At 39.0% G+C, this 26,704-nt stretch overlaps 1 protein-coding gene across 9 annotated transcripts in view; it reads left to right on the top strand.

Annotated features, from left to right (window-relative positions):
* The window catches only part of evi5b (ecotropic viral integration site 5b), a 159,771-nt gene that overhangs the window by 49,402 nt on the left and 83,665 nt on the right, over positions 1 to 26,704 (top strand). For 6 of the 9 annotated variants that reach the window (XM_078408229.1, XM_078408221.1, XM_078408223.1 and 3 more), the window contains 11 exons: positions 4,369 to 4,593; positions 10,883 to 10,957; positions 12,987 to 13,112; positions 14,009 to 14,152; positions 14,347 to 14,436; positions 14,549 to 14,646; positions 15,205 to 15,265; positions 16,653 to 16,706; positions 19,408 to 19,440; positions 20,078 to 20,218; positions 25,977 to 26,111. In XM_078408229.1, the coding sequence (XP_078264355.1) occupies positions 4,369 to 4,593; positions 10,883 to 10,957; positions 12,987 to 13,112; positions 14,009 to 14,152; positions 14,347 to 14,436; positions 14,549 to 14,646; positions 15,205 to 15,265; positions 16,653 to 16,706; positions 19,408 to 19,440; positions 20,078 to 20,218; positions 25,977 to 26,111 (1,182 nt within the window). The remainder of the gene's footprint in view (positions 1 to 4,368; positions 4,594 to 10,882; positions 10,958 to 12,986; positions 13,113 to 14,008; positions 14,153 to 14,346; positions 14,437 to 14,548; positions 14,647 to 15,204; positions 15,266 to 16,652; positions 16,707 to 19,407; positions 19,441 to 20,077; positions 20,219 to 25,976; positions 26,112 to 26,704) is intronic. The other 3 variants (XM_078408226.1, XM_078408224.1, XM_078408225.1) reach the window with 3 other exon arrangements.

The raw sequence follows: 26,704 nt of genomic DNA, 5'->3' as shown, positions 1-26,704 counted from the left end.
GAATACCTGACAGGGAGCCACTTGATGGTTTAGGCATTGGATATTTGAATGGAGTTACTATAAAGGAAAACTGCAAGATTTGTACAAGTTGCACAGGTGGAAATAATAATCAAATAAAGCTAATTTTATTCCCATTGACTTGATATTTAGGGTGCAGTGATTCTACCGATTTTGTTTTCCTCCTTTTGGTGCACTGTGTGGTATAAATTCTCTTCTTGCATGTTGTGCATTTGCAGTGTTAATGTTAATATAACTAAGCAGTAACCAGATTTCTACTAAAATAAGAGCTAAATCTCAATTTGTTCAGCTAAGTTCAGCTCAATTAGAAGATAACTTCAAAGGTACATCAGTCTCTAAAATAATGGAAACAAAGCAATGTTAAAGGGGTCGAAGCCAAAAATGACCAGCAATTTGCCATCCTAACTATGAACTCTGTGTTTAAAAGCATTTACTCTCCGTTGGCTGCTATGTGCTGAGTTTTAATGATGACTACAGTAATACCAGGAGTGAGTTGATACCCTGGATATCAGTTTACCATGACTTTCTGAGCACGAGCCAATTCCTCTTCCAAGCTGCTGCTGGTAGTTGTGCCAAGGGCTGCAATTTCGCTCACCGACCTTTCATCTGGGCCTTGGTCAAATATTTTCTGAAGGGACAAGATCCCCTTCATCCATCTAATCTTTCCCATATTGAAAAAATCATGAATGTTGTGGAAGCATAATTTGCCTTTCACACGCCTGTGCAGGTATCTTTATTAAATAGTCTAGTCAGGTTTATTGTCATATGCACAAGTGGGTGAGATACAGGTACAATATGCAGTGCCCTCCATAATGTTTGGGACAAAGATCCATCATTTATTTATTTGCCACTGTACTCCACAATTTGAGATTTGCAATAGAAAAAATCACATGTAGTTAAAGTGCACATTGTCAGATTTTATTAAAGGCCATTTTTATACATTTTGGTTTCACCATGTAGAAATTACAGCTGTGCTTATACATAGTCCTCCCATTTCTGGGCAGTTTGCCAAGAAGTACTTAAAGGACCAACCACAGTTCTGGGAAAAAGGTCTTGTGGACAGATGAGACGAAGATTAACTTGTATCAGAGTGATGGCAAGAGAAAATTGTGGAGGAGAGAAGGAACTCCCCAAGATCCAAAGCAGACCACCTCATCTGTGAAATACGGTGGTGGGGGTGTTATGGCCTGGGCATGTATGGCTGCTGAAGGTACTGGCTCACTTATTTTCATTGATCAAACAACTGCTAATGGCAGTAGCATAATGAATTCTGAAGTGTATAGACACATCCTGTCTGCTCAAGTTCAAACAAATGCCTCAAAATGCCGGCGGTTCATTCTACAGCAAGACAATGATCCCAAACATACTGCTAAAGCAACAAAGGAGTTTTTCAAACCTAAAAAGTGGTCAATTTTGAGTGGCCAAGTCAGTCACCTGATCTCAACCCAATTGAGCATGTCTTTTATATGCTGAAGAGAAAACTGAAGGGGACTAGCCCCCAAAACAAGCATAAGCTAAAGATGGCTACAATACAGGCCTGACAGAGCATCACCAGAGAAGACACCCAGCAACTGGTGATGTCCATGAATCAGACTTCAAGTAGTCATTGCATGCAAAGGATATGCAACAAAATACTAAACATTCATTTACATGACTTTGCTGTGTCCCAAACATTATGGTGCCCTGAAATGGGGGGACTATGTATAAACACTGCTGTAATTTCTACATGGTGAAACCAAAATGTATAAAAATGGCCTTTATTAAAATCTGAAAATGTGCACTTTAATCACATGATTTTTTTTTTCCTATTATAAATCTCAAATTGTGGAGTACAGAAGCAAATAAATAAATGATGGGTCTTTGTCCCAAACATTATGGAGGGCACTATAGGTCATATGTTGCATCACAGGCACGTACACTCAGACAGCACTCAAAACATAAATTATACATAACTTCTACAGTGAAAAGCCTGCAAAAACAAAACCAAGACATTGCACAGTTAGAAAATAAATCCATGGTTGTGCAAGAGTTGGTCCACAGTGTTCCGTAGCTGAGGTAGAATTAGGGTTGTGCAAATCTGTTCCAAGAACCTGATAATTTTAGGAGAGTAGCTGTTCCAGAACCTCATTGTGTGGGACATGAAGCTTCTGTACCTCCTACCCAATGCTATTAGCGAAAAGAGGGCATGGCCCACATGGTGGAGATCTTTGTCAGATTATGTTGCCTTGACCCAATGCCTCAGATGCTTTCGCTAGGAAGAGGCTGTGTCCATGATGGACTGGCTCTGTCCACCACTCTCTGCAGCCTCTTGCATTCCTGTGCTTTGGAATCGCCGCAGCAGGTTACGATGCAACCAATCAGGATACTTTGTACAGTGCATCTGTAGAAGATTGGGGTGGCACAGTGACGTAGTGGTAGTTGCTGCCTTACAGTGCCAGAGACCCGGGTTTGATCCTGACTATGGGTGCTGTCTGTACAGAGTTTGTACGTTATCCTTGTGAGCGCTTGGGTTTTCTCCTCCCACATTCCAAAGATGTACAGATATATACATTAATTGACCTGCAAAATTTCCCAAGTGTGTAGGAATAGAGCTAGTGTACAGGTGATGGTCGGCGTGGATTCATTTTGAAGGGGATACATTCACAATGTATCTCTAAAACTAAAAGATTGTTACAATATTTGGGGATGTACCAAATCTCTTTATATTTCAAAGAAAGATGCGCTGTTGCACCTTCTTTGTGATTCCATCTATGTGCTGGACTCAGAAGTGCATATTACCTTTTTTCTCTTGATTATTGATTGTAATCTTCCCTTAAATTTGAGTATCTATTGCAGTCTGAAGAAGGGTCCTGACCCGAAAAGTCACCCATCATTTTTCTCCAGAGATGCTGCCTGACACGCTGAGTTACACCAGCACTTTGTGTCCATCTTAAATTTGACGTCCATTCAGAGGTCTTTGTACGTGTTTTGAGCAAGTATTGACATTTTCAATCCTCTGACCATTCCTGTTGGAATCATGGAGTCATGCAATGCAGAAACAGGACCTTTGGCCCACCACGTCATGCCAATGATTTTGTCCAACTGCACTAATCCTGCATCAGGATAATATCCATATCTATTTGAATGTCTGTCCAAAAAGCTTCTTGAATGCAGTGAATGTATCGGATTCCACCACCTCCTCTTCCAGCACATTCCAAATAATAATTACTGTGTTTAAAGCTGCAGTTTCCCTTTAGATCCCATCTCCAATGAAATCTATAATCTCTTGTTTTTGAAAACCCTACACTAGGAAAAACATTCTGACCATATACCCTATCTATAACTTAGTAATTTCATATACCAAGTCACCCCTCAGCCTTCACTCCAGGGAACACAAGCCCAGCCTTTCCAATCTCTTCCCTTCATTAAAGTCCAGCAATTTATGCAACATCCTGGAAGATGACATTTATATAAGGAAGATTGGATTGGATTATGATGATCATTTCTGCACTCTACCCTCACATCAAATTCAGTCCACGTAACGTGTGACAATCTAGATAGTCTTTCCAGTAAAACACTTCCATCGGCGTCTTCCCCTTTGATTATTACCTATGTAGTAAACTGGTATCTGCTGAGCTGGAGGTTCTCTGGACTGTTGGATATTTCAGTTTTTAATATATCAACACCTTAACTTCACCTTTGTAAGATGTTTTTTTAAGTAGTATCCAACTTCCAGTGAGTTAGGTGAGTTCAAAGGGGAGCTCTCTCATTCTCCCAGGACGCACGTGAGATTAAAAGCAGCACAGAAAACTGTTCCAATGGGAAAGGTGCCACATTATTGCGATTTGCAAATGGTAGAATAGCAGATTTTCTGAGTTATAACCGTTATATCCTCTTATTGTTGGCATTTTGGTGGGTCTTCCTTGATCCAACAACTCTTCCTTTTGGACTGAAGCGATAATGGTCAAGCAAATTCTCCTGAACACATTTCAAAAATCATAATTATATGCGAAGGTAAATGAGTGTTTAACATAAAATGGGTGTCAACAATATTAATCCAACCATAATTTCTCCCATTCTCTTTGGAAGTGCATTTTACCTGTTCTCTTCAACAAATTAAAATCCTGGCTTTTATCATATTTAATAATAAATCAATTCCTTACCAACTTGTAATGGGCAATAAAGCTAACCCAGATACCACAAAGATTGCTTGATTCATGTTTTTAGGGGTTGCACAAAGATTTTAATGTTAGTGGACTTGTTGATAACTCATACATTGTAAATGGGGTATCAGTAATACCTGTTAAGATATGGGAAGAATGGTTTGCAATTAAAATAAACAGCCGTTTTAAAACTTTCTGTACATTCCAGGAGCTTGTTCGAAAAGGGATTCCTCATCATTTCCGAGCTATTGTGTGGCAACTCCTATGCAATGCACAGAATATGCCCATCAAAGATCAATATTCAGACCTTTTGAAGATGACTTCACCATGTGAAAAACTTATAAGAAGAGACATTGCAAGAACATATCCAGAACATGATTTTTTTAAAGAGAAAGATAGCCTAGGACAAGAAGTTTTATTCAATGTGATGAAGGTAAATCTATCATTGAAAGTCATTCCTTAAGAAGTGCTGCTGCTTTATTACAAAAGTCTGAAAAAGCACGAGAAATATCAGATGTGATGTTATTGGAAAAAATTGTAGGTTCAGATTTAACGCAGATTTAATGAGCTGCACATGGAAGCTCCCACTGCGTTTAAGAATATTTTTCCTTGCCTGGAAGAACACCCAGCTGCAACTTTGAAATACTACTGTCATGCAAGAAATACAAATTCAGTGTAATTGCCGGTTTAATTCCAATTGCTGGGTCCCGATGCATAATAAACAATCACCCATCAGAAACTGCGATATTACAAGCTTGCCCCTGCATTAGAAGACTATTTAACAAGAGAATGAGAGACGTGTGGAGCAAAGTTGATTTATTCCTTATGAATGATGTGGCAATAACATGAAGAGCTTGATTGTCCTTTGTGAATGGTGTCTTTTTGGATCATTAACAAGTTTCAAGAATATTTAAATATCCTATTATTTAGTGTAGGAAGGAACTGCAGATGCTGGTTTAAACTGAAGATAGACACAAACAGCTGGAGTCACTCAGCAAGTCAGGAAGCATCTCTGGAGAAAAGGAATAGGTGACATTTCGGGTCGAGACCCTTCTGAACTACACCAGCTTTTTGAGTCTACTATTCTCTCTTTACTTAAATTTTCTTTTGTATGTTAATTATGAACTTGTGTGATTAAAAATCTGCACAAAAATCTCACTAGGTTTCTTTCAAGGTGTTTGGATAACTCGACATGGTTCGTCTTCTTGCGTTTGAGGCAGCAGAAGTTATGTAACACCCTCAAGGCGCTGTAGCCAGTTCAATGTGCTGTGTCGAGGGCCGTGAGGTCTACCCCTCCATCAGGGGGGCGGAGGACAGCGCAGTCGAAAATGACGTGCTGCGCTGTTTGCTGGTCTGCTCCACATGTGTAGGCTGATGATGAACACAGCCCACAACGATGCATGTTGTAGGTGAACCGGCCGACCCCTGTGCAGAGTCAGTGCAGGGCGACCCACTCTTTGCGGGGCATGTCCGAGCCGGGTGGGGCTGTGGTGTTTGGTGCGACAGTGAATTGCGGAGGTAGCGAAGTCATGTTCCCAGCTGGTTCTCCATGCTCCTAGTATGTTGACACCGGAGCCACAGATGGTCGCTGCGTGACAGGAGAAGGGGCGACGAGATGACAGGCGTTGAGGTCCCAGTTGCTGTGAATCCTGGGCGAGGTGGTGTAAAAGATGTTTGGCGTCCGATGGGGCCTTGCACACCAGCCTATGAGTGAAGAACTCTCTGCGATGCTTGGCGGGTTCAATACCTGCGAGCAGGAGATCTGTGGGAGTAGGGCGTAGGCAGCCAGTGATGATCCGCATGGTGTCGTTGAGGGTGGCGTCTAGCTTGCTGGTATGAGCGCTGCGGCACCATGCTGGGGCGGCGTACACAGCGGCGCTGTACACGAGTGCAAGAGCACTGGCTTGGAGAGTAGATGTCCTGGCGCCCCATGATGATCCAGCCAAACAACGCAGGAGGTTGTTCCCTGCCGAGACTTTTGGCACGGAAAGCTTCAAGGTGTTGCTTGTTAGTCAGCTGCCGATCTAGTTTCACCCCGAGGTATGTAGGAAATGGGTGATGGTCGACATGGTTGATACTGAAGGCAGTGACCAGGTTGGCAGAGGTTTAAAAAATTACCAGTTAGAAACATAGAAAATAGGTGTAGGAGGAGGCTATTCGGCCCTTCGAGCCAGCACCGCCATTCATTGTGATCATGGCTGATCATGACAGTTACATCATTTGTTTTGAAGACAGTTTCCAGATTCCTGTAGGAATAGCTATCTTGCGGTTAATTTAGTGACGAGATATCAACTTCCCCACCTTCCAATTGTCAGACTGCTTGTCTGAAGAAGGGTCCCCGATCCGAAATGTCACCTGTCCATTCCCTCCACAGCTGCTGCCTGATCTGCTGAGTTCCTCTTGCACTGTGTGTTTTGCTCAAGAGTCCAGTTCCTTCTGCAGTTCCTTGTCTCCTACATTCTTTTGCTGTGCTGTCACCCTGTATTTGCTCTCATTCCCTAATTGGCCAGGTAACTGTTCACACCGTATCACCATGGTCACCCTGGATTTAACCTGTCAGAGACATCTCTCTTCACTCATCCTTGCTGCAGTTCCATCCTTCAAGCAAACTACATGTGTTGGTAGATTAAACGGTTTCCATAATTTGCTTAAGGAAAGGATGAGAAAATGGGACAACATACAACTAGTGTGAACAAGTCATCAATGAGCAGCATGGATGGAGTGGATAGGCAATAGATAGTGGATGTGGAAAGGATGTTTCCACTAGTGGGCGAGTCTTGGACCAGAGGTCATAGCCTCAGAATTAAAGGGCGCTCTTTTAGAAAGAAGGTGAGGAGGAACGTCTTTAGTCAGAGGGTAGTTAATCTGTGGAACTCGTTGCCACAGAGGGCTGTGGGGACCAAGTCGGTGGGTATTTTTTAGACCGAGATGGACAGGTTTTGGGGAGAAGGCAGAAAAATGAGATTAGGAGGCAGAGATCAGCCATGATTGAATGGTGGAGTGGACGATGGGCCGAATGGCCAAATTCTACTCCCATAACCTGTGAACTTGTGACTTGGTTGGCCGGTGCGCCTTTATCTCTGAACTAAACTGCTCGTAGTGGGGAGATGAAAACTGTTTTGAGTTGAATTCAAAGTTTTTTGAGGATGTAACTAGGAAAATTAACAAGGGAGAGCCGGTGGATGTGGTGTACCTCGACTTTTAGAAAGCCTTCGACAAGGTCCAACATAGGAGATAACGGGGCAAAATTAGAGCACATGGTATTGGGAGTAGGGTACTGACAAGGATAGAAAATTGGTTGGCAGACAAAAAGCAAAGTGGGGATAAATGGGTCCCTTTCAGAATGGCAGGCAGTGACTAGTGGGGTACCGCAAGGCTCGGTGCTGGGGCCGCAGTTATTTACAATATACATTAATGACTTGGATGAAGGGATTATGGATGGGAGGGGATTGGAGGGTTATGGTCTGAGAGCAGGTAGATGAGACTCGGTCAGAGAAAGTGGACTGGTAGGGCCGAACGGGCCTGTTTCCGTGCTGTAATTGTTATATGGTTATATTATAAAAGTACCGTTAGCAAATTTGCAGATGATACAAAGCTGGGTGGTAGTGTGAACTGTGAGGAAGATGCTATGAGGTTGCAGGGTGACTTGGACAGGTTGTGTGAGTGGGCGGATGCATGGCAGATGCAGTTTAATCTGGCTAAGTGTGAGGTTATCCACTTTGGTGGTAAGAATAGGAAGGCAGATTATTATCTGAATGGTGTCAAGTTAGGAAAAGGGGACGTGCAATGAAATCTGCGTGTCCTAGTGCATCAGTCCCTGAAAGGAAGCATGCAGATACAGCAGGCGGTGAAGAAAGCCAATGGAATGTTGGCCTTCATAACAAGAGGAGTTGAGTAGACAATAGACAATAGACAATAGACAATAGGTGCAGGAGTAGGCCATTCAGCCCTTCGAGCCAGCACCGCCATTCAATGCGATCATGGCTGATCACTCTCAATCAGTACCCCGTTCCTGCCTTCTCCCCATACCCCCTCACTCCGCTATCCTTAAGAGCCCTATCCAGCTCTCTCTTGAAAGCATCCAACGAACTGGCCTCCACTGCCTTCTGAGGCAGAGAATTCCACACCTTCACCACCCTCTGACTGAAAAAGTTCTTCCTCATCTCCGTTCTAAATGGCCTACCCCTTATTCTTAAACTGTGGCCCCTTGTTCTGGACTCCCCCAACATTGGGAACATGTTATCTGCCTCTAATGTGTCCAATCCCCTAATTATCTTATATGTTTCAATAAGATCCCCCCTCATCCTTCTAAATTCCAGTGTATACAAGCCCAATCGCTCCAGCCTTTCAACATACGACAGTCCCGCCATTCCGGGAATTAACCTAGTGAACCTATGCTGCACGCCCTCCATAGCAAGAATATCCTTCCTCAAATTTGGAGACCAAAACTGCACACAGTACTCCAGGTGCGGTCTCACCAGGGCCCGGTACAACTGTAGAAGGACCTCTTTGCTCCTATACTCAACTCCTCTTGTTACGAAGGCCAACATTCCATTGGCTTTCTTCACTGCCTGCTGAACCTGCATGCTTCCTTTCATTGACTGATGCACTAGGACACCCAGATCTCGTTGAACTCCCCCTCCTCCTAACTTGACAGTATAGGGGCAAAGAGGTCATTCTGCAGTTGTCCAGGGCCCTAGTGAGACCGCACCTGGAGTACTGTGTGCAGTTTTGGTCTCCAAATTTGAGGAAGGATATTCTTGCTATTGAGGGCGTGCAGCGTAGGTTTACTAGGTTAATTTCTGGAATGGCGGGACTGTCATATGTTGAAAGAGTGGAGCGACTAAGCTTGTATACACTGGAATTTAGAAAGATGAGAGGGGATCTTATCGAAATATATAGGATTGTTAAAGGGTTGGACACGTTAGAGGCAGGAAACATGTTCCAAATGTTGGGGGAGTCCAGAACCAGGGGCCACAGTTTAAGAATAAGGGGTAGGCCATTTAGAACCAAGATGAGGAAAAACCTTTTCAGTCAGAGTTGTAAATCTGTGGAATTCTCTGCCTCAGAGGGCAATAGAGGCCAATTCTCTGAATGCATTCAAGAGAGAGCTAGATAGAGCTCTAAAGGATAGCGGAGTCAGGGGGTATGGGGAGAAGGCAGGAACGGGGTACTGATTGAGCATGATCAGCCATAATCACATTGAATGGTGGTGCTGGCTCGAAGGGCCGAATGGTCTACTCCTGCACCTATTGTCGATATGCAGCATCCACGGTTTTGTTTTCCCTGGATGCTGATGTTAGTAATTGATCAGTAAAGCAGCAGGCCAGAGCTATCGTACTGATTTTTCCACTGGCAGAACAGTTCTGTGCTCATCAATGTTCAGTTTGTTGACATAAAGGTTTATTATTCATTTAGCTTCTGGCTAACTGATATCAGGATGAACATCCTTATGGTAATGGCATGTAACGGGGCTGCATGTTCCTCGTGACAGCTCTCTGTTTCTCAATTTATGGATCAATGGAAGCAAGATTATTACTTTGATTTACTTCAAATAAAGTTACCCATTGACATAAAATTGTTAAAATTTTAGGTATTTTAATTTCTGAATTTAATTCTTGCGCATTAATTTTATTTCAAACGTTAGCATTGCACTAGAGACACGAAACTGCAGATGCTGGAATCTTGAACAAATCACAAAGTGCTGGAGGAACTCAGCAGGTCAGGCAGCATCTGTCTATCACTTACTTGACCTTGTACTGCCCCCACTTTCTTTTATCAGTTTTCTCCTCCCCCTAACACAATCAGTCTGAAGAAGGATCCTGACTCAAAATGTCACCTGTCCATTCTCTCCTCAAATGCTGCCTGACCCACGGTTCCTCCAGCATTTTGTTTTGATATTCTCCTTCCCCCTAGTTTCTGTTTAGGTTGAAGTCAAGATTCAGTGAGGTCATGATATCTCTTGACAAGCACTGCTGTGAAAATGAACTCTGGTAATCTCTAAAAAGGGCAGACTCAGTAAGATAGACAAAATGCCATTTGAATTGCAAACTTAATTTATTCTTTAAGCATCTAAAGCTTTTAGCAACTACCATTTGCAATTTGTGCAAATTTACTAAATGTAGTAACAGTACATTTTGCTTTGAAGAAGGGGCCTATGTCTCCACAAATGTTGCTTAACCCGCTGAGTTATTCCAGCATCTGCAGTTCCTTATTTCTAAATTTTGCTAAGTGGTTTCAAACTTAAATTTGTTTGGCAGTTTTTTCTTGGTAACCTGACTAAAGTACATTTGATGTGTAGGAAAAAAACTGCAGATGCTGGTTTAAATCGAAGGTAGGCACAAAATGCTGAAATAAAGCGGGTCAGGCAGCATCTCGGGAGAGAAAGAATGGGTCCTGCCCCCTCCCCTGATATCAGTCTGAAGAAGGGTCTCGACCCGAAACGTCACCCATTCTTTCTCTCCCGAGATGCTGCCTGACCTGCTGAGTTACTCCAGCATTTTGTGTCTACCTTCAAAGTACATTTGATGGTGACCTTGTAGAAATTCAAAATGTATATTTATTTAGCCTTGATTGAATCATTTCTTAGTCACATTTGCTCTTAATTAGAGCTTAAAATTAAGTCACAAATTATTCTGCTTCTTGGTTCATGTTTATAGCACACAATATAATGGCTTTTCTGAACAATGTATTAGCATTTAAATAACTTTTTTTCCTTGCAGGCCTATTCACTGGTAGATCGGGAAGTTGGTTATTGCCAAGGGAGTGCTTTTATAGTTGGTCTGTTACTCATGCAGGTATTTTACTTTTTAACTTTTAAAAAAAGTCACTCATTGTGCAATTGCTGTACTTAGTTTATGCTGATTTCTGGTACTCATAATGACTAATATTAAGGAATTGTAGCTGTGTTTCATGTTGTGTTGATTCAGTGTGCATGGGGTTGATAGTAAATAATTTAGAATTCACATGTTCTGGAATATATAATTTAACCCTACAGAAATGCTTAAAATTAATAAGCGATCAGCTGCTAATCATCTACAACTGCAGGAAATGGACAGAAACTTTGGCAACCAGTCAATAATGGGAGTAAAAAGTCTGGAGATACCTTTGTCCTTGAAATACTAGAAATATATTGAAAGACAAAGGAAGTTTTAATATTTGTTAAAACACATCCATCTTCTATCTTTTCTAGAGTTGCAATTTAATCTTCCACGGTGTCATGGATAAAGATCACTCCAGGCTCCATTACCCTTGTTATTGATTGAATGTTGAAGCTTTTGTTCACATTCTTTACTTTTGATTTAATTAGATTTGATAATCATGGGATTCTTGGTTACCAAGAATAAAGATGTGCCTCCTACTTCCTCCATTCTCGTAACCCATCAGTCATTCCCTTAGGCAGATAGACGCAAAATGCTGGAGTAACTCAGCGGGGCAGGCAGAATCTTTGGAGAGAAGGAATGGGTGACGTTTCGGGTCGAGAACCTTCTTCAGACCCTTACCCTAGTAGGGTCACAAGGGTAATGGTCACTCTCTTACTCAATGGTTGCCCTCTTATCTGTTATGGAATAATTATAGAATGGTAGGAGACCATTTGGTCTGTCAGGCCTGTACCAATTCTTTCCTTTCAGACACCCTCTCTTGAATGCCACAATTAAACTTGCTTCCATGACGATGCATTAAAACCCTGCCCTAATTACTTGCTATGTAGAAACATATTTCCTCCTTTCTCCAAACACAGATTGTCTGTGAAGCCGTCTTTCTGTTGAGTTGTCCCTATAACCTCTAAACGACGACCATCAAATTTTCATTCCTGGTACACATGATTGTTAATCTTGGAAATTTTCTTGCATCTTAGTTTTTGTCATTGCCCAGCCAAACAGAAAAGTGTCACATGGCCTTCTAATCACTGCCCTGTTTCTTTCTCTCCTAAGTTCTTGACTTGATTGTTTTTTGTTGGCAAATAAAACACTGATCATGCCTTCCTCATGCCAGCCATTGGTTGAAATTTGCTAACTCCAGACAGATGAACTTTGGTTCAGGACTGCATTGACAACAACAATGGTAGCCTAGGTGTGAAAACAGCCTGTCAACACTGATTATTTTGGCAGCAACAACTTGGGTCAAGTTGCTTGAGGGCAATTTGGCTTTCATAATGTTGTTGACCATTTTCCTGTCACGGCTTTGAACTTGTCCACTGTGACAATCTTTAAAACCATGACTTCCAGGAATATCCATATATTCATCTGTCATTTTGCTTTGATCCAATGTTCCTAAATCTGATGTTTGGATAGGGAATTGTACCTGAAATAAACCAAAAATAAACATCCAGCCTGTCATGCATCATCTGTGAAAAGCCATTAAGTTTTATTACAGTTTTTCTGTGTGAACACCAGTACACTACAAATTTATGTCAGAAAGCCACTAATTTTGCACTCCATCCATTTGTAATTTATTCCATTAACTTTACTAATTACTTGAATCACAAGTTAGCCTGCAAGTAAAGCTTGTACTAGGATGTATTCAAGAGAGATTTAGTTGTCGCTCTGAGGGCTAATGGAATCAAGGGATATGGGGAGAAAGCAGGAATGGGGTACTGATTTTGGATGATCAGCCATGATTATATTGAATGGCGGTGCTGGCTCAAAGGGCCTACACCTGCATCCATTTTCTATGAACCCCAGATTCCTTGTACCTCAACATTATGATGTCTCACTGATAGTTATTGTTGCACCAATATTTAGAGACTTGAATTCTAAGCATATGATGGTAATAATGAATTTGGATCCTCCTCGTCTTAGTGCATGTTTATTTTTTCCTGTGAAGATGCCAGAGGAAGAAGCATTTTGTGTTTTTGTGAAGCTAATGCAAGACTATAGACTCCGTGAGCTATTCAAACCCAGTATGGCCGAGCTAGGTCTCTGTATGTACCAATTTGAGTGGATGATACAGGTAAGAAGAAAATAGATATATTTAGGAACTGTATTTTGGGAAAATATTGCCATAAACTAATTAACTTTGATCATTTTAGACCATGGATTTCTCAAAGACGTTTGGGGTCTTAGTTCATTTGTTTGAGTCATGTCAAAAATTTAAGACTAGTTACCCCATTTGTTTTCTGTTTGCCATGATGTGTATAATTGACTATTTGCAATACCTGTATTAATTAATAGTCACACAACACAGAAACAGGTCCGTCGGCCCAGCTCATCCATGCCGACTGAGATGCTCCGTCCAAGCTAGTCTCATTTCCTCACGTTTGGCCTGTATCCTCTAAACCTTTCATATCCATGTACCTTTCCAAGTGTCTTTTAAATACTGTGAAAGTATCTGCCTCAACTACCTCCTCTGGCAGCTCTTTCCATGTACCCCACCACCCTCTGAATGGAAAAAGATGACCCTCATGTTTGTTTTAAATCTTGCCCCTCTCCCTTTAAACATGTATCCTCTTGTTTTTGATTCATTCAGAACAAGAAAATAACATTTGAATCTATATCTGTTGTCTGACTGAATGGCCTCTTTACAAAAAGACAAGCATTTTCTAAAGAAAATATATTTTTTAATTGAGGAAAATGCATTTGATTATTACTAGCAAAATAATTAGTACTTAATGTTCCAAGTAGTCTTGTTAAAAGTTATGGCTCCTTATTTTGTTTGTTTGATTTACTTGATATCTTGCATAATGTTATTTCAGTAGCATCAAACTGCAAATAATCCCATACTATAAATCAAGCGTAAAAGGTTAATGTAATGTCCTTCTGCTAAAAAGTGCTGGTATATGTAGTTCAAATTATACAGTACACTATGCTATTTCAGATTCTATTAACAACCCTCTTTCCTCCACACAGGAACAGCTACCAGAACTATATGTGCATTTTCAGTCTCAGAGTTTTCACACTTCCATGTACTCCTCCTCCTGGTTCCTCACTATCTTTCTGACTTCATTTCCATTACCGGTTGCCACAAGATTATTTGACATTTTCATGTCAGAGGTAAGTGATTGCCCATTTAATAAAATCTAAGTAAGGGCTTCCTTTCGTGACAGTAATCAGAAAATGCAAAACTTATTCGCTGCCAGTTGCGGTAGAATTATGCTGAAAGATTTATTTTGGGAATGGAGGAAGAGAACAAAACTGTTCCCTGCCTTCATCCTTGTTAAGATTTTACCTTTATTTTATTTTCTCAGGGTCTCGAGGTTGTTTTTCGTGTTGGGATAGCTATACTACAGTCTAATCAGGCAGAATTGATGCAGCTTGACATGGAGGGAATGTTACAAGTATGGAAGAAGTTAACTTAATTATTTCTCATTTTAGAAAAAAAGTTCTAATTTTGCAGATTTCGTAAAAGGTTCCACAGCATTAATTGAATCTATTTAATTTATTCACCAGCATTTTCAAAAGGTCATTCCACATCAGTTTGACAGTGGCCCTGACAAGTTGATCCAAACAGCTTATCAAATTAAATACAATGCAAAGAAAATGAAGAAGTAAGTAATGGATGTAGTTCAATTTAATTTAAAAATACAAACCTATCCCATCATTACAAATTGGACAATCATTTAAAGCTATTGTTATACATCACTGCACATGAGCCTTTGAGCACATAAACAGGTCTAATATACAAAACTGGGTGAATAGTCAGGGTTACCATTTTCTTCCTTCAAGGCTCTGTATTACAATTGAGTTGAACGTCCTTTGAAAAGTGAACTAAGTGCCAAGTGCTGAAGGAATTCAGCAGCTCAGGCAGCATCTGTGTAGGGAATGTTCAGGCAACATTTTGGGTCGGGTACCTCCTTCAGCCCCTATCCGAAATGTCATTTGTCCATTCCCTCCACAGATGCTTCCTGACCCGCTGAGTGCCTCTAGCACTTTGCTTATTGATCAAGATTCCAGCATCAGCAGTTTCTTGTGTCTCTGTTCTTTAAAAAGTCTTTAAAATACTACAATACTTAAGCATTTTTATATTTATCAGAATAATATTGCTTTTGACTTGTTTTAGATAGTTGCAATACATATATCACATACATGGCTATTCTTTTTGTCAGGTTGGAAAAGGAATACACTACCATAAAAAATAAAGAGATGGAAGAGCAAGTGGAAATTAAGGTAAGTAACAAATTAATCCCTCCGACTATAATGAACATAGAGGAATGGAGGAATTAGAAATTAACCTTTTTTTGGCCCGGAAACCGTCTTTGAGGTATGCACAGTGAATTATTGTCTGTAATTTTAATGTTCACCCTGATGTGCATTATCCATCTGAAGAATTTTTAATTTTATGTTAAATATTAATGTTATCTACCAAATTAACATTATGTATAATTTGGTTATTTTGCCCACCCCAATAATTCTGTGATTTGATTTTTTAGGCTTTTATTTATTGTTCCTTTATATTCCTGTTTAATTTTCTATCTCACCAATTCTTTTTACATGGCTCCTCTCTTGATATATTTGACTTCCTGTCATGATTGCACTCTGACACTTTGCATTAATTCACGTGTAAGACCAGATGTCAAGTCCGTGGTTTTGAATCATGATTCATTCCCTTGATTGCCTTGTGTTGGTGAGTCCAAATGTTGCGAAATACATTTACCAAATATGAATGTATATTCCTTGTATGAACAAGTGCAGCTTTTCCCCTACCACTCCTGTTAGGATGGGCCAAGCCGAAGGTAGGAAAAACACTTTCTACCTTCAGCTTTCCTTCTAATTCAGTGGGGATAAAAACCTAGGATAAAGTTGGCAACTTAATGGAAAATACAAATACTTTGTCTTAGTCATAGTTATGCAGCATTGACACAGACCCTTTGGCCCAACTGGTCCATTCCGACCAAGATGCCCAATCTAAGCTAGTCCCACCTACCTGCGTTTGGCCTATATCCCTCCGAACCTTTTCTATCCATGTACCTATCCAAATGTCTTTTAAATGTTGTTGTAATACCTGCCTCAACTACCTCCTCTGGCATATTTCCATATAGCCACCACTCACCGTGTGGAAAAATGTGCTCGTCAGGTTCCTATTAAATCTTTCCCCTCTTACATTAAACCCATGCCCTCTGGTTCTTCAGGGCAGAATGCAGCCAAAGAAAACATGGTGGCAAAAGGGAGGCAGGAGCTTAAACTATCACTAGGGACAAACTGCAAACATAACAAATGCTCTGAACCTGATGGCCTGCATCCTCTGGACTTAAAAGAAGTGGCTGCCGAGAAAGTGAATTGTTCTTATGAAGGCAGGTTGTTTTCCAACTGGACGAAAAGGAGTAATTTGGCGAAGAGGGAGCCCATCTAATTCACATTTGCCTTGTTGATGTTTCTTAAATTCATACTTTATTTCCTAAGCAATAAGTAGGTCTCACATTTTTAAAAAGGGATACAAAAGCACTGTAAGTAAAAATGTAGACTTGTTCTATCTATGGGACTATTATCTGGGGCTCTTCAGTATGATAGATTTTTAATTAAAAAAGTAATGATGTATTTCTTCTCCTGCTTGTAGAGGTTACGTACGGAAAATCGTTTGCTGAAACAACGAATTGAAACATTGGAGAAAGTGAGTGCTATTAAATTGAGTTTTAAACATTTCATCTTTACAAACTGGTTTACTTTATTAATTCATAAAAAAATGTCACTTTATTTATGAAGGCGTTTTAATTGCTTCCCTGATGAAAGATGTGTCAGCCATTGACATAGTCTTGCTTCTTCACTAACCGTGCTTGGCTCAGTGGCACATTAACATCTAACAGAGCAAGTGACAGAGGATATGATGAGAACAAGCTGGTATTCTTTTGAAATATGTGGAGGACAATAGGACATGCTAAACCAATGGCACTTTTTCATTCTGGCAAAGAAAAGGGATGATATTTTCGGACTGGCAAATGCATATTCCATAATTTGAGATCTAAATGGTTTTGACTAGTTTGAAAGGAGCCTTTGTTTCTAATTGCTTGCTTGTTTTGGGGGAAGGAGAGCAGGGGCAGGATTAGTAGGAGAAAATTGGATGGTTAGAAAGGAGGTTTGACGCTCATTAATCTGAGATTATTTCCAGATGGTTGCATTGATATTAGAAGTAAAGGTGCATTGGAGAAAGGGGAATCGTGCAATTCTTTCTGCAAATATCCATTGCTTTCATCCTGTTGAATTCTTCACAAAATTAATTAATGGCAGAAGGCAACTTTTCACACAATTTTATGAAAGTGCTTTCCAGAGTTATCATTATAAAATCAGTTTTTGACACACTTTCACCCATCTTTGAATCCTTCCATGCTGTTTTATCATTTCATACATGAAATGGCAAACAAACACCACTTTCATGGATTTTTTTTGTGCCATATCCTGACTGTCCCAAAGCTTTATCTGATATTTGGAAACTCATCCAACCTATAATAAGATGATACATGGCAACACTACTATAATAAGATGATACATGGCAACACTTTACCATTCTATTTTTGACCAATATCAATTATTGATATTAAATTAATTTAGTCTCTTAATATTTTGCCTAAAAATAAACTGTAATAATCAATTAAAAACAAAACAAAATGGAAAGACTATATCCAATAGGAATTTGAAGCAATAATCTTGAGCGGTCTGAACACATTTACTAAATGCTTGCTTGGTTGAGCATTTTTTGATTTTCAGCGCTAGTCAAATTTGCTGCTGGTGTGGATTTAATGTCTAAACTTTTCAATGATCACATCTTTAACAAGGATTCATTTGTTGATTCCTGAGGCAAAATTACATTGTAAATTTAAATAATGTACATTCTTAATCTTGAAAAATATTGAGCTCCCCTATCAGAATAAAATGCCCCAAAAAAGAGAATTTCATTTATAAATATCTTATGACACTTGGCCGCCTCAGAATGCTGATTTTCGCACTTCATGTTTGTGAAATTTAAATAGAAAACGAATAAATGATCTTCACTTTAATAGCTTCTTTCTCAAGATTTCAACTAAAACATAGTTTGAGGTGTGATTTGTTAATCTGTATGTGATTCTATATGCTGAATTGTTAGCTTCAGATTTAATCATTGAACCGTTGTTTACTATTGTGTGCTTCAATAGACAATAGGTGCAGGAGGAGGCCATTCGGCCCTTCGAGCCAGCACCGCCATTCAATGTGATCATGGCTGATCATTCTCAATCAGTACCCCGTTCCTACCTTCTCCCCATACCCCCTGACTCCGCTATCCTTAAGAGCTCTATCCAGCTCTCTCTTGAATGCTTCTTGGCTACAGTTGGAACATAATTATGCATGTTGAACTACGTTCCATCAGAGCAGATGCAAGCTGGAATCTGCATTGCAAATTTTAAGTTTTGCATCCAGATCCAACTTTCAATTTCATTCTGCATTTTTTCCAAACTTTACCAAAATATAACACAAAACGTTTATTTCTATCTTGCTTGAGTGCTCTATTCTCTCAGCCATTGTGTTAAACAGTCATTGATTTCATAGTGTTAAGTTAATTTATGCAATTTGGTGCATGATAAGATGTATATTTACAACTTGTATGATGAATGCACTGAAGTACAGTAGCATTGAAGTCTATTTAGTTTGTTTCTTTTGGTAGAACTTAAGTGGATAATTGCAAAGACGTGAACATAGACACTTTTCTAAATAGCAGCATGATGGGTATGACCTGCTGAATGCTTCTTTACTTTGGTTAGTTTTATAAGCTGCATTGGAAAATGGAGCATTAATGTGAGTACTAATGTGCAGTAGTTTCAGAGTTAAATGGAACAATTTTAGCTCTGTGCAGGAACAGTTAAAAAAAATGTTTATGGCCAAACTTTAACATTTTGTAATACTTGTTCTATATTTTCTAATAGCCTCTAACAATAGCATGGCTTCTTATTTTGTTTGTATTGTAGTGGCAGAAACTGCATTGTGGCCCTGTTTATGACATAATTGACAATAACTAGCTCTGTGCTTCGCAATATTCAGTTCTTTAGCTTTAGTCAAACACCTCTGTGCTTTGCTAATTCCTGACATGATGCAAGGTCTTTCTCACTGTTCACCTCTTTTCTCCATAAGTAATATAACATATATGTATTAAAGGAAACAATCTGAACTATTTCGTGGCAGTAAAGGCCACTTCGAAGAGTAATTTGAAAAAGTGACAACACCTTCCAGAATTTTCATGCAGTTTCTCTTTTGCCAGGTTTTACGACTTACTTTTATCAAGATTTATTTTATATTCATTGTTTTCCAGTCTTTCTCTTATATCTGTCTGGATTTTTCCTTTGTAGGAAAGTGCTTCTTTGGCAGATAGATTGATTCAGGTACAGTTCATCATCCTGTCCATGTTTTATAAATGGATAACTACTGCATCCCATGAGAGAAACTGTCATCTTATGCTTTAGTTTACAGTTTCTTCCTGTTTTTTTGCAAACTTGTAATGATGACGTGTGTTTCTGGAAAATGGTTGCTTTTTAAAAAGTTTTAGTTAAATTACATTGTTTTCGTTATAGTGATTTTTTTAAATGATTAATTAAGGGAAACAACGTATGATTGCAATGGAATCAATCCCCTGTTGAAATTAAAATTTGACATAGAATCAGTAGATATATTTGAATAAATGACCATTCCAGATGCACATTTGTAAGTTTTTAAAGATGTTTATATGTGAATGAAGGAGTGTTTATAATTTTAATGCATGTTCAACTCCTCACTAACTCTAAGTTTTCTAATTCAATCAAGGCCATTAATTCTTACTACATGTATATTTAGCAGAATTGCATGTAGAAAATTTGGTAAGTGCTTTACATTGCTAAACAGTATTATCAGGCAAAAATCTTCAAATTATAAAATCTAATGTTTGTCCTCTGGGATGTATTACTAATTTACCATTGTAAATTCGGAAAACTTTTCACTACTCCCCCGCACCAATCCTTATTCCCTGCACAATTGTGTCCTAAGGGACAAGTGACAAGGGCACAAGAGGCAGAGGAAAACTACCTCATTAAACGGGAGCTGACCACCATTAAACAGCAGAGTGATGAGGCTAGTGCTAAGCTGGAGAAAGCTCAGAATGCCTTCAGGGAGCTCCAAGAGCAACGGGTAAGGAGGCTGGCAGCATCATCTATTTCCTGTTCTTCATTGCCTAATTTGCACCTTATTGTTCATGCCGTCTTGTCTTATTTTCATCTCTAAAGTTATTTTGTGCTTGTTCAGTAAATGAACAGAATGCTTTGCGCTTTTTTTCCCCCTTTTCTTCCAACGGTAATTTTTTTTGCTAGTATTGTACTCAGATAGACTAGATTTTCTTTCATTTTGTAGTTTAGCAAAAATCCATAATCTTTCATTTATATCCTCGCAGTCAATTATAGAATAGGTTCACCGTGACATGAATACTGCGAACACAAGACAGAAATTGCTGGGAATTCTTGCAGTTTCCAAAATTCTTTAAAATTTTGAGAAAGAGACCCAAATTCTTTAAAATGCCAAGATAGGGACCCACAGAGTATAGATAGAAATTATTAGTCGAGGGTTGTAATGTGCAGATTTGATTGTGGGATTGAATTAATTGCTATGGTACCTCGTGATCTATTTATCTTCAACTTCAAATTTGGCAGATTTTACAATGAGATGATAGAAAGCAGGAGGGTAATGATCAAAATATATATGACAGAATAATCGAGCAGTCAAGGAATGGTGCTTGACAAAATTTCATTGCGTGACAGCAATTGCCAGTGGCTCTCGCAGGTGGGGGAATTAAGGAGGAGGGATTTGGATGGAGTTATTCTTGATAACCTTTTCAATAAATTTCATAGAAGTAAACAATTGCTACATAAGTGTAATCTTAAGGTCTCTTAGTCCATAGAGATGTCACTAACTTCAATTGTAACTGAGTGAATAGTGATATTAGTGCCATTAACATGATTACTATTGGCCTTTTGGACGGTGCATTGGGTGTTTCCATTGTATTTGTAAGGCCACAGGGCATATCTGAATTTACTAAATTTGTTAATGGGCCCATTTATATTTCAAGCGAAAAAAAAAAAACTGCTGGAGGAACTCAGCAAGTCAGGCAGCATCTGTGGAGGGAAACGGAGTGTTAACATTATCAGTGGAGAACCTTCCTCTGGACTGCTTCAACCAGATGAAGGATCTCGACCTGAAACATTGACTTTCCATTTTCTCCCACAGATGTTGTATGAAAGTCAACGTTTCAAATCGAGATCCTTCATCCAGCTAAAGCAGTTTAGGGGTCTCAACCCAAAACGCTAACTGTCCGTTTTCCTTCACAGATGCTGCCTGACCTGCAGAGCTCCTCCAGTGGTTTATTGTTTAAAGTTCCAGCATTTACAGTCTCATGTTATTTTTTAAACTCCCCCAGTGATTCTCCAAATGTGCTTTTACACTAAATCCTTTGAATCTTTCGGGAGCTCACTGAATGTTTAATTTCAGCACTGTAGAATTATCAAAATTGAGCCAACTTACTCAATTCTCTGCCACAATGAACACTTTGCATTCCCGTATTATTTAGTGTATTGTTACAACTGTTGTGCATGAAAGGTGAATTACATTTACTAGCTTTGAGATATGAATCCACGCAATAGCTTCGAGATGTTTAACATTCACTACTGATTTCCATCCAAACTATTTTTGTCAAAAATTACTTTTTTATTTTTATTTTATCACTGAGTGCTGGGTATTGAGTATTTAATCTGACCAGAAAGTGTCAAAGTGATATGACACTTGACACCTAGAAAAGGATGAAATACTATCAAATGGTAGATGAATTCAACAAGTCATACAACATGGAAGCAAGCTATTCAGCTCACAGAGTCTATGTCGACCATCATGCACTCACCATTGAGTTTATCTTCCTCAATTACCATTTGGCATCCACAACTTCAGGTTGCGATGGGAGCTGAAATGATTAGAAATTATATTAAAACATTTTTGGAATAAAAAATTCTCTTAAGATATTTCACAGAATATATATTTTGCGTTTCTATGTATAAGAATGTCCCCAATCTGGTTATCGTCATTTAAGTACTGCAAATTAGTCACTTCAAATGGAGGAAATAGAGCAGCCAGTTTGTTGAGAAAAGCATTGCGGTAATGGCTGGAGAATCTGTATTTTTCTGATATCAAACGAGGATTAAATGTTGCTGGCAACATAGGCAAAATGTCCATGTTCCTCCTCAAAGTAATCCCCTGGGATTGTTTACGTCCATCTGAGAGGACAAATTGCCGCAATTCAATATTGCCCCCAAAAATTTGTCTCAGTCTATTGCAAAGATTTACACCAATCTGAGGTTTTCCCAAGTTCTCATTGTTTTTTAAATGGTTTTCCCCATAAATATTTTTTTAAATCTCTGAATTGTTATACTGTAGAGAGGCAGAAGAGTTGCCAACCTTAGAGGATTGTTCTGGAATTTTCAAAATATTAAAATTAATGTCTAGAGTGCAAGTGTTTGGTTTAATGAAGTGTTTTCAAGAAGAGAGTACAGAAACAAGGGTCTTATAAAGGGAAATTGTGGAACTTCAGATGATTGAAAGTAAGGCAGCCAATTGTAAATGAACTATTGGAGGTACACAAGAGGCCAATGTTGTTGGGTGCTGAGTTCTCTGGAGTTAGAAATGTAAGAAGTACAGAGATATGAAAGGAATGAAGCCATGAAGGGATTTGAGAAGGTTTGAAATGTTAAAATCTGAGGCTTAAATAGTTCGAGGCTGTTATTCTTCAGCAAAGTTATTATGAGGGACTCCCTATTGATCAAGCTACTGTGGGCATGATTTTGAGGAAGTTGGACATTGGAGGCCAATCAGGGTACCACAATTATTGGGAATGGGCGTACAAGTAAATCTTCAAAATGCAGAGCATATGATCTCAGAATAAGAGACCTCTTTTAAAAATATCTTTAGCGGTATGATGGTGCAGCAGTTAGTCCTGGTACCTCACAGCTCCTGAGACCCAGGTTCGGTCCCGAACTTGGATACTGACAGTCTGCATGTTTTTCTGTCAGGTCATGGTTTTCTGCCAGATCCCCTGGTTTCCTCCCTCAACTTGATAGGTTAATAACACATTACACCACCTTGTAGGCGAGAGGCAAAAGAGCAAAAGGAGAGTTGATGGACTTATAGACAATAGGTGCTGGAGGAGGCCATTCGGCCCTTCAAGCCAGCACCGCCATTCAATGTGATCATGGCTGATCATTCTCAATCAGTACCCCGTTCCTGCCTTCTCCCCATACCCTCTGACTCCGCTATCCTTAAGAGCTCTATCTTGGGAAAGGGAGCGATGAGGTTCTTCTGCTCGGAGTTGGCATGGACCTGATAAGCGAAATGACTTCATTGAATGACGTACAAATCCAGCCCATCATGAGATGGTGTGCAGCAAGGGCAGTTTCAAAAATAGTCTCATGAAGTGGGTCTCGGGTCATCTCAGTATGAGTGAACACTTGCGCATTAGTTCTGTGTTGCTAAATTCCGAATGGCTCAGGGTAGTGCAACTCGTGCATCATCTCTCTGTATACAAGTCTGAAGGAGAAATCTGTGTTCCGAAAACAGCTTTTTAAAACAAAATATGATATAATAGATCAGCAAAGCTTTTCATTTTCTTTTTGAAATGAAATTGCCTGTTGCATTTTCCTGTGGTTCTTGTGACAACATTTTCCTATATCAGCGTCATGATTGTTCATTGGTGCAATTTCAGGAGTACCATCAATGGCTCGTTTCTGTGTAATTTTGTATATTTCCACATACTGTTGACTGTCTTCATTTCATTGTAGATGGTAGAATATTGATATAAGGTTGTAATATAACCTCAGAGCTTCGATGACATCAATGCTGTGTTCCATAACTGCTGAAGCTGTGACCAATTGTTTAGTTATAGACATAATATTTCTGCATATTTGTGATTTTACCTGATAATTGATGTCTAACAAATATCATAAAATGGGCCTGGAAATTATTTACATTTGTGTTTCCAGAATATCTGTTTTATGTGCCGAAAGGTTTTATACATTTGTTTGATATATATATAACATTGGAATATTTCACGTGCGTGTTTTCACCATTTTATTTAAACTATATTTAAGAGCATAAGAAAAATACGAATGAAAACAGTAAAAGAGGGTGTTTACTCAAAAATGATTTCTACTCTCACGTATATTTAGTTGACTTCCCTAAAACAAAAAAAAACAACAGGATCAAATACTTAACGTATTCTTATCATTTTTAGGAAGGAGTGAAAACTGATTTGCTTTTGTGTAGTTAATTACAGCAAGCAGATAAACTATTCAAAGGGAGTTGGACAAGAACATAAATAATTATAGCAGCAGTTCGCCATGTTGCTGATTAGGTCTGCTTTACTATTCATTAAGATCATGGCTGGACTTCTAAATCGGGTCCACTTTCCCCACCCTATTTCATATATATATATATATATATATATAACCTTTAGACAATGCAAATGCAAGTTTGAATGTTAAATGCTGCATCAAATTTAGTGTACAAGTGATCAGCATATCAAAAGCAATATTTTGATAACATTTACTATTTTTTTCCAATTAAAATTGGTATGAACTATTAAGATCATAAAGCTTGCAGTAAATAATTGCTTTTTGTTTCAATTTAATTACTTTTGGGCGCACATTTTAATTGTTGCAAGTTTTTCACCCAGTTGGAAGAAATTTTGTCGGATCAAAGACCTCATGCCAATGTTTTGAGATGGCCACTTGTAATGGGGCAAAATGGTTCCAGTTACAGATAGCTTCCTGTGTGTAAATTGGAACAGTTAGGGCTTAGGAATATTGTTGGTGGAGGGGGTATCTGTGTATAAATGTGTGTCTGTGTGATATTATTTTTGATTGCAATGCCTTTGTTTGCTGAACTGAGAATACTACTAAGACTCGAGCTGGAAAAAATGACCAAATCTAAAGTGTGCAGCACAATTTTTAATTGTGTCAAGACATTAAGGATTGGTTTTCGTATCTGATTAGGGGCCATTTAACAAATGTCTGAAAAAAATGTTCTTGAAATGTCCACCATTGTATGTTTTTTTCCCCCCCCAAAAATCTTTTTCAACAGCTGCTTCAGTTGGATTTTCATCCATATGTATATCTGGTGCACACTCCAGAATAATGGGTATGAAGCTACAGCTGTATTGGGAATGCAAGGGCTGTAAGTTTGGCATTCATTGCATAAGTAAATTAGACGTTGATGTGGAGTAAATGCATTTATGCAGATTTTATAAATCTGCCTAATTCTACTTGAGAATAAGCATCTTGACATCACAATATTGCAAATCTCCTGCCTAAAATAAATATTTTTAAGAAGGTGCTGGTGGTTTACTGGAATGCATAAAATGTACATTAGTACAATATGTTTTGTGCATTAAAATCCAGATCATTAATTTGAAAATCCAGTCAATTACACAGATTTCTTTTATAAGCATTTGAAATATAGGATTTTTCTAAAGTTATTATAGGTGCTCCTCAACTTACAATGGGGTTACGTTCTGAGAAACCCATCGGAAAGCAAAAATATCGTAAGTCGAAATGCTTTAATGCACTTAATCACGTGGCCGGTAGGGAGCTGCGGCTCGCTAAGGGTCGCTGCCGTTTGCACCATCGCAAAGTTGAAATATCGCAAGTCAAAGCATCGTAAGCCTGGGAGCATCTGTATTTATAATTGTGCATTTATACACTTTAATTCCCATCACTGTAAGCTAAAGCTGGATTTTAAAGCTTTAGTCAAAGCTTGTTCATAATGTGACCACTTAGACGGGCTAAAATGCCTCTGTATTTAATGTTTTTCAGAAATTGACACTGAAGTATCTTTTTAAAAATGTGTTTTTTTGCAGCATAAATGCAATCCACGCTACAGTGAGGATTTTGTTCTTCAACTGGAAACTGAACTCGTGCAGGCAAGGTTAAGAGAAGCAGAAACACAATGTGCACTTAAAGAAATGCAGGACAAAATCTTGGACATAGAAAAGGTAGTTGAATTAACGACTTTGACCTTGTATTTATAGTTTAGTAGAAATGTTAGTCAGTATACCAAGATTCTTCAGTAGCAATGAAAACTTTCATTCTCATTTAATCAAATTCCAAGTGTTAAAAAACTGTTTTCCATTTAGCTTAGTTTTAGAGAAACAGGCCCTTCTGCCTACATTGGCCATTGATCACCAGTGCACATTAGTATGATAGCCCACTTTCTCATCCATTCCTTGCACATTAAGGCCCAATGAACCTACAAACCCACATGTTTTTGGGATTGTACTTGTAACTATTATAACTTGGCTTTTTCAGTCAAACTTTGTTGTGCGACACAATATTTTATTGTGCTTACAAAAAGCTATTGTTTTAAAGAAAATGGTGGAAAAGCCATTGACCAAAAACTGAATACTGAGAAAACACACATGATACTAAATGGAGCAAATGTAAACAGGAGATCAGAAGGTGATAATCTCCTTTCCAGCTGTAAAATTGTAGTGCTTTGTACACTAAGATGGCCATGCTGATCTTTAAGTCGACTTAATCAGCCATGATCACATTGAATGGTGGTGCTGGCTCGAAGGGCCGAATGGCC

This window comes from Rhinoraja longicauda, chromosome 11, assembly GCF_053455715.1.
Source record: "Rhinoraja longicauda isolate Sanriku21f chromosome 11, sRhiLon1.1, whole genome shotgun sequence".
In the NCBI taxonomy this organism is placed as follows: Eukaryota; Metazoa; Chordata; class Chondrichthyes; order Rajiformes; family Arhynchobatidae; genus Rhinoraja; species Rhinoraja longicauda.
Note: the sequence above shows the minus strand (reverse complement) of the source record. Positions and strands in the feature narration are given on the sequence as shown.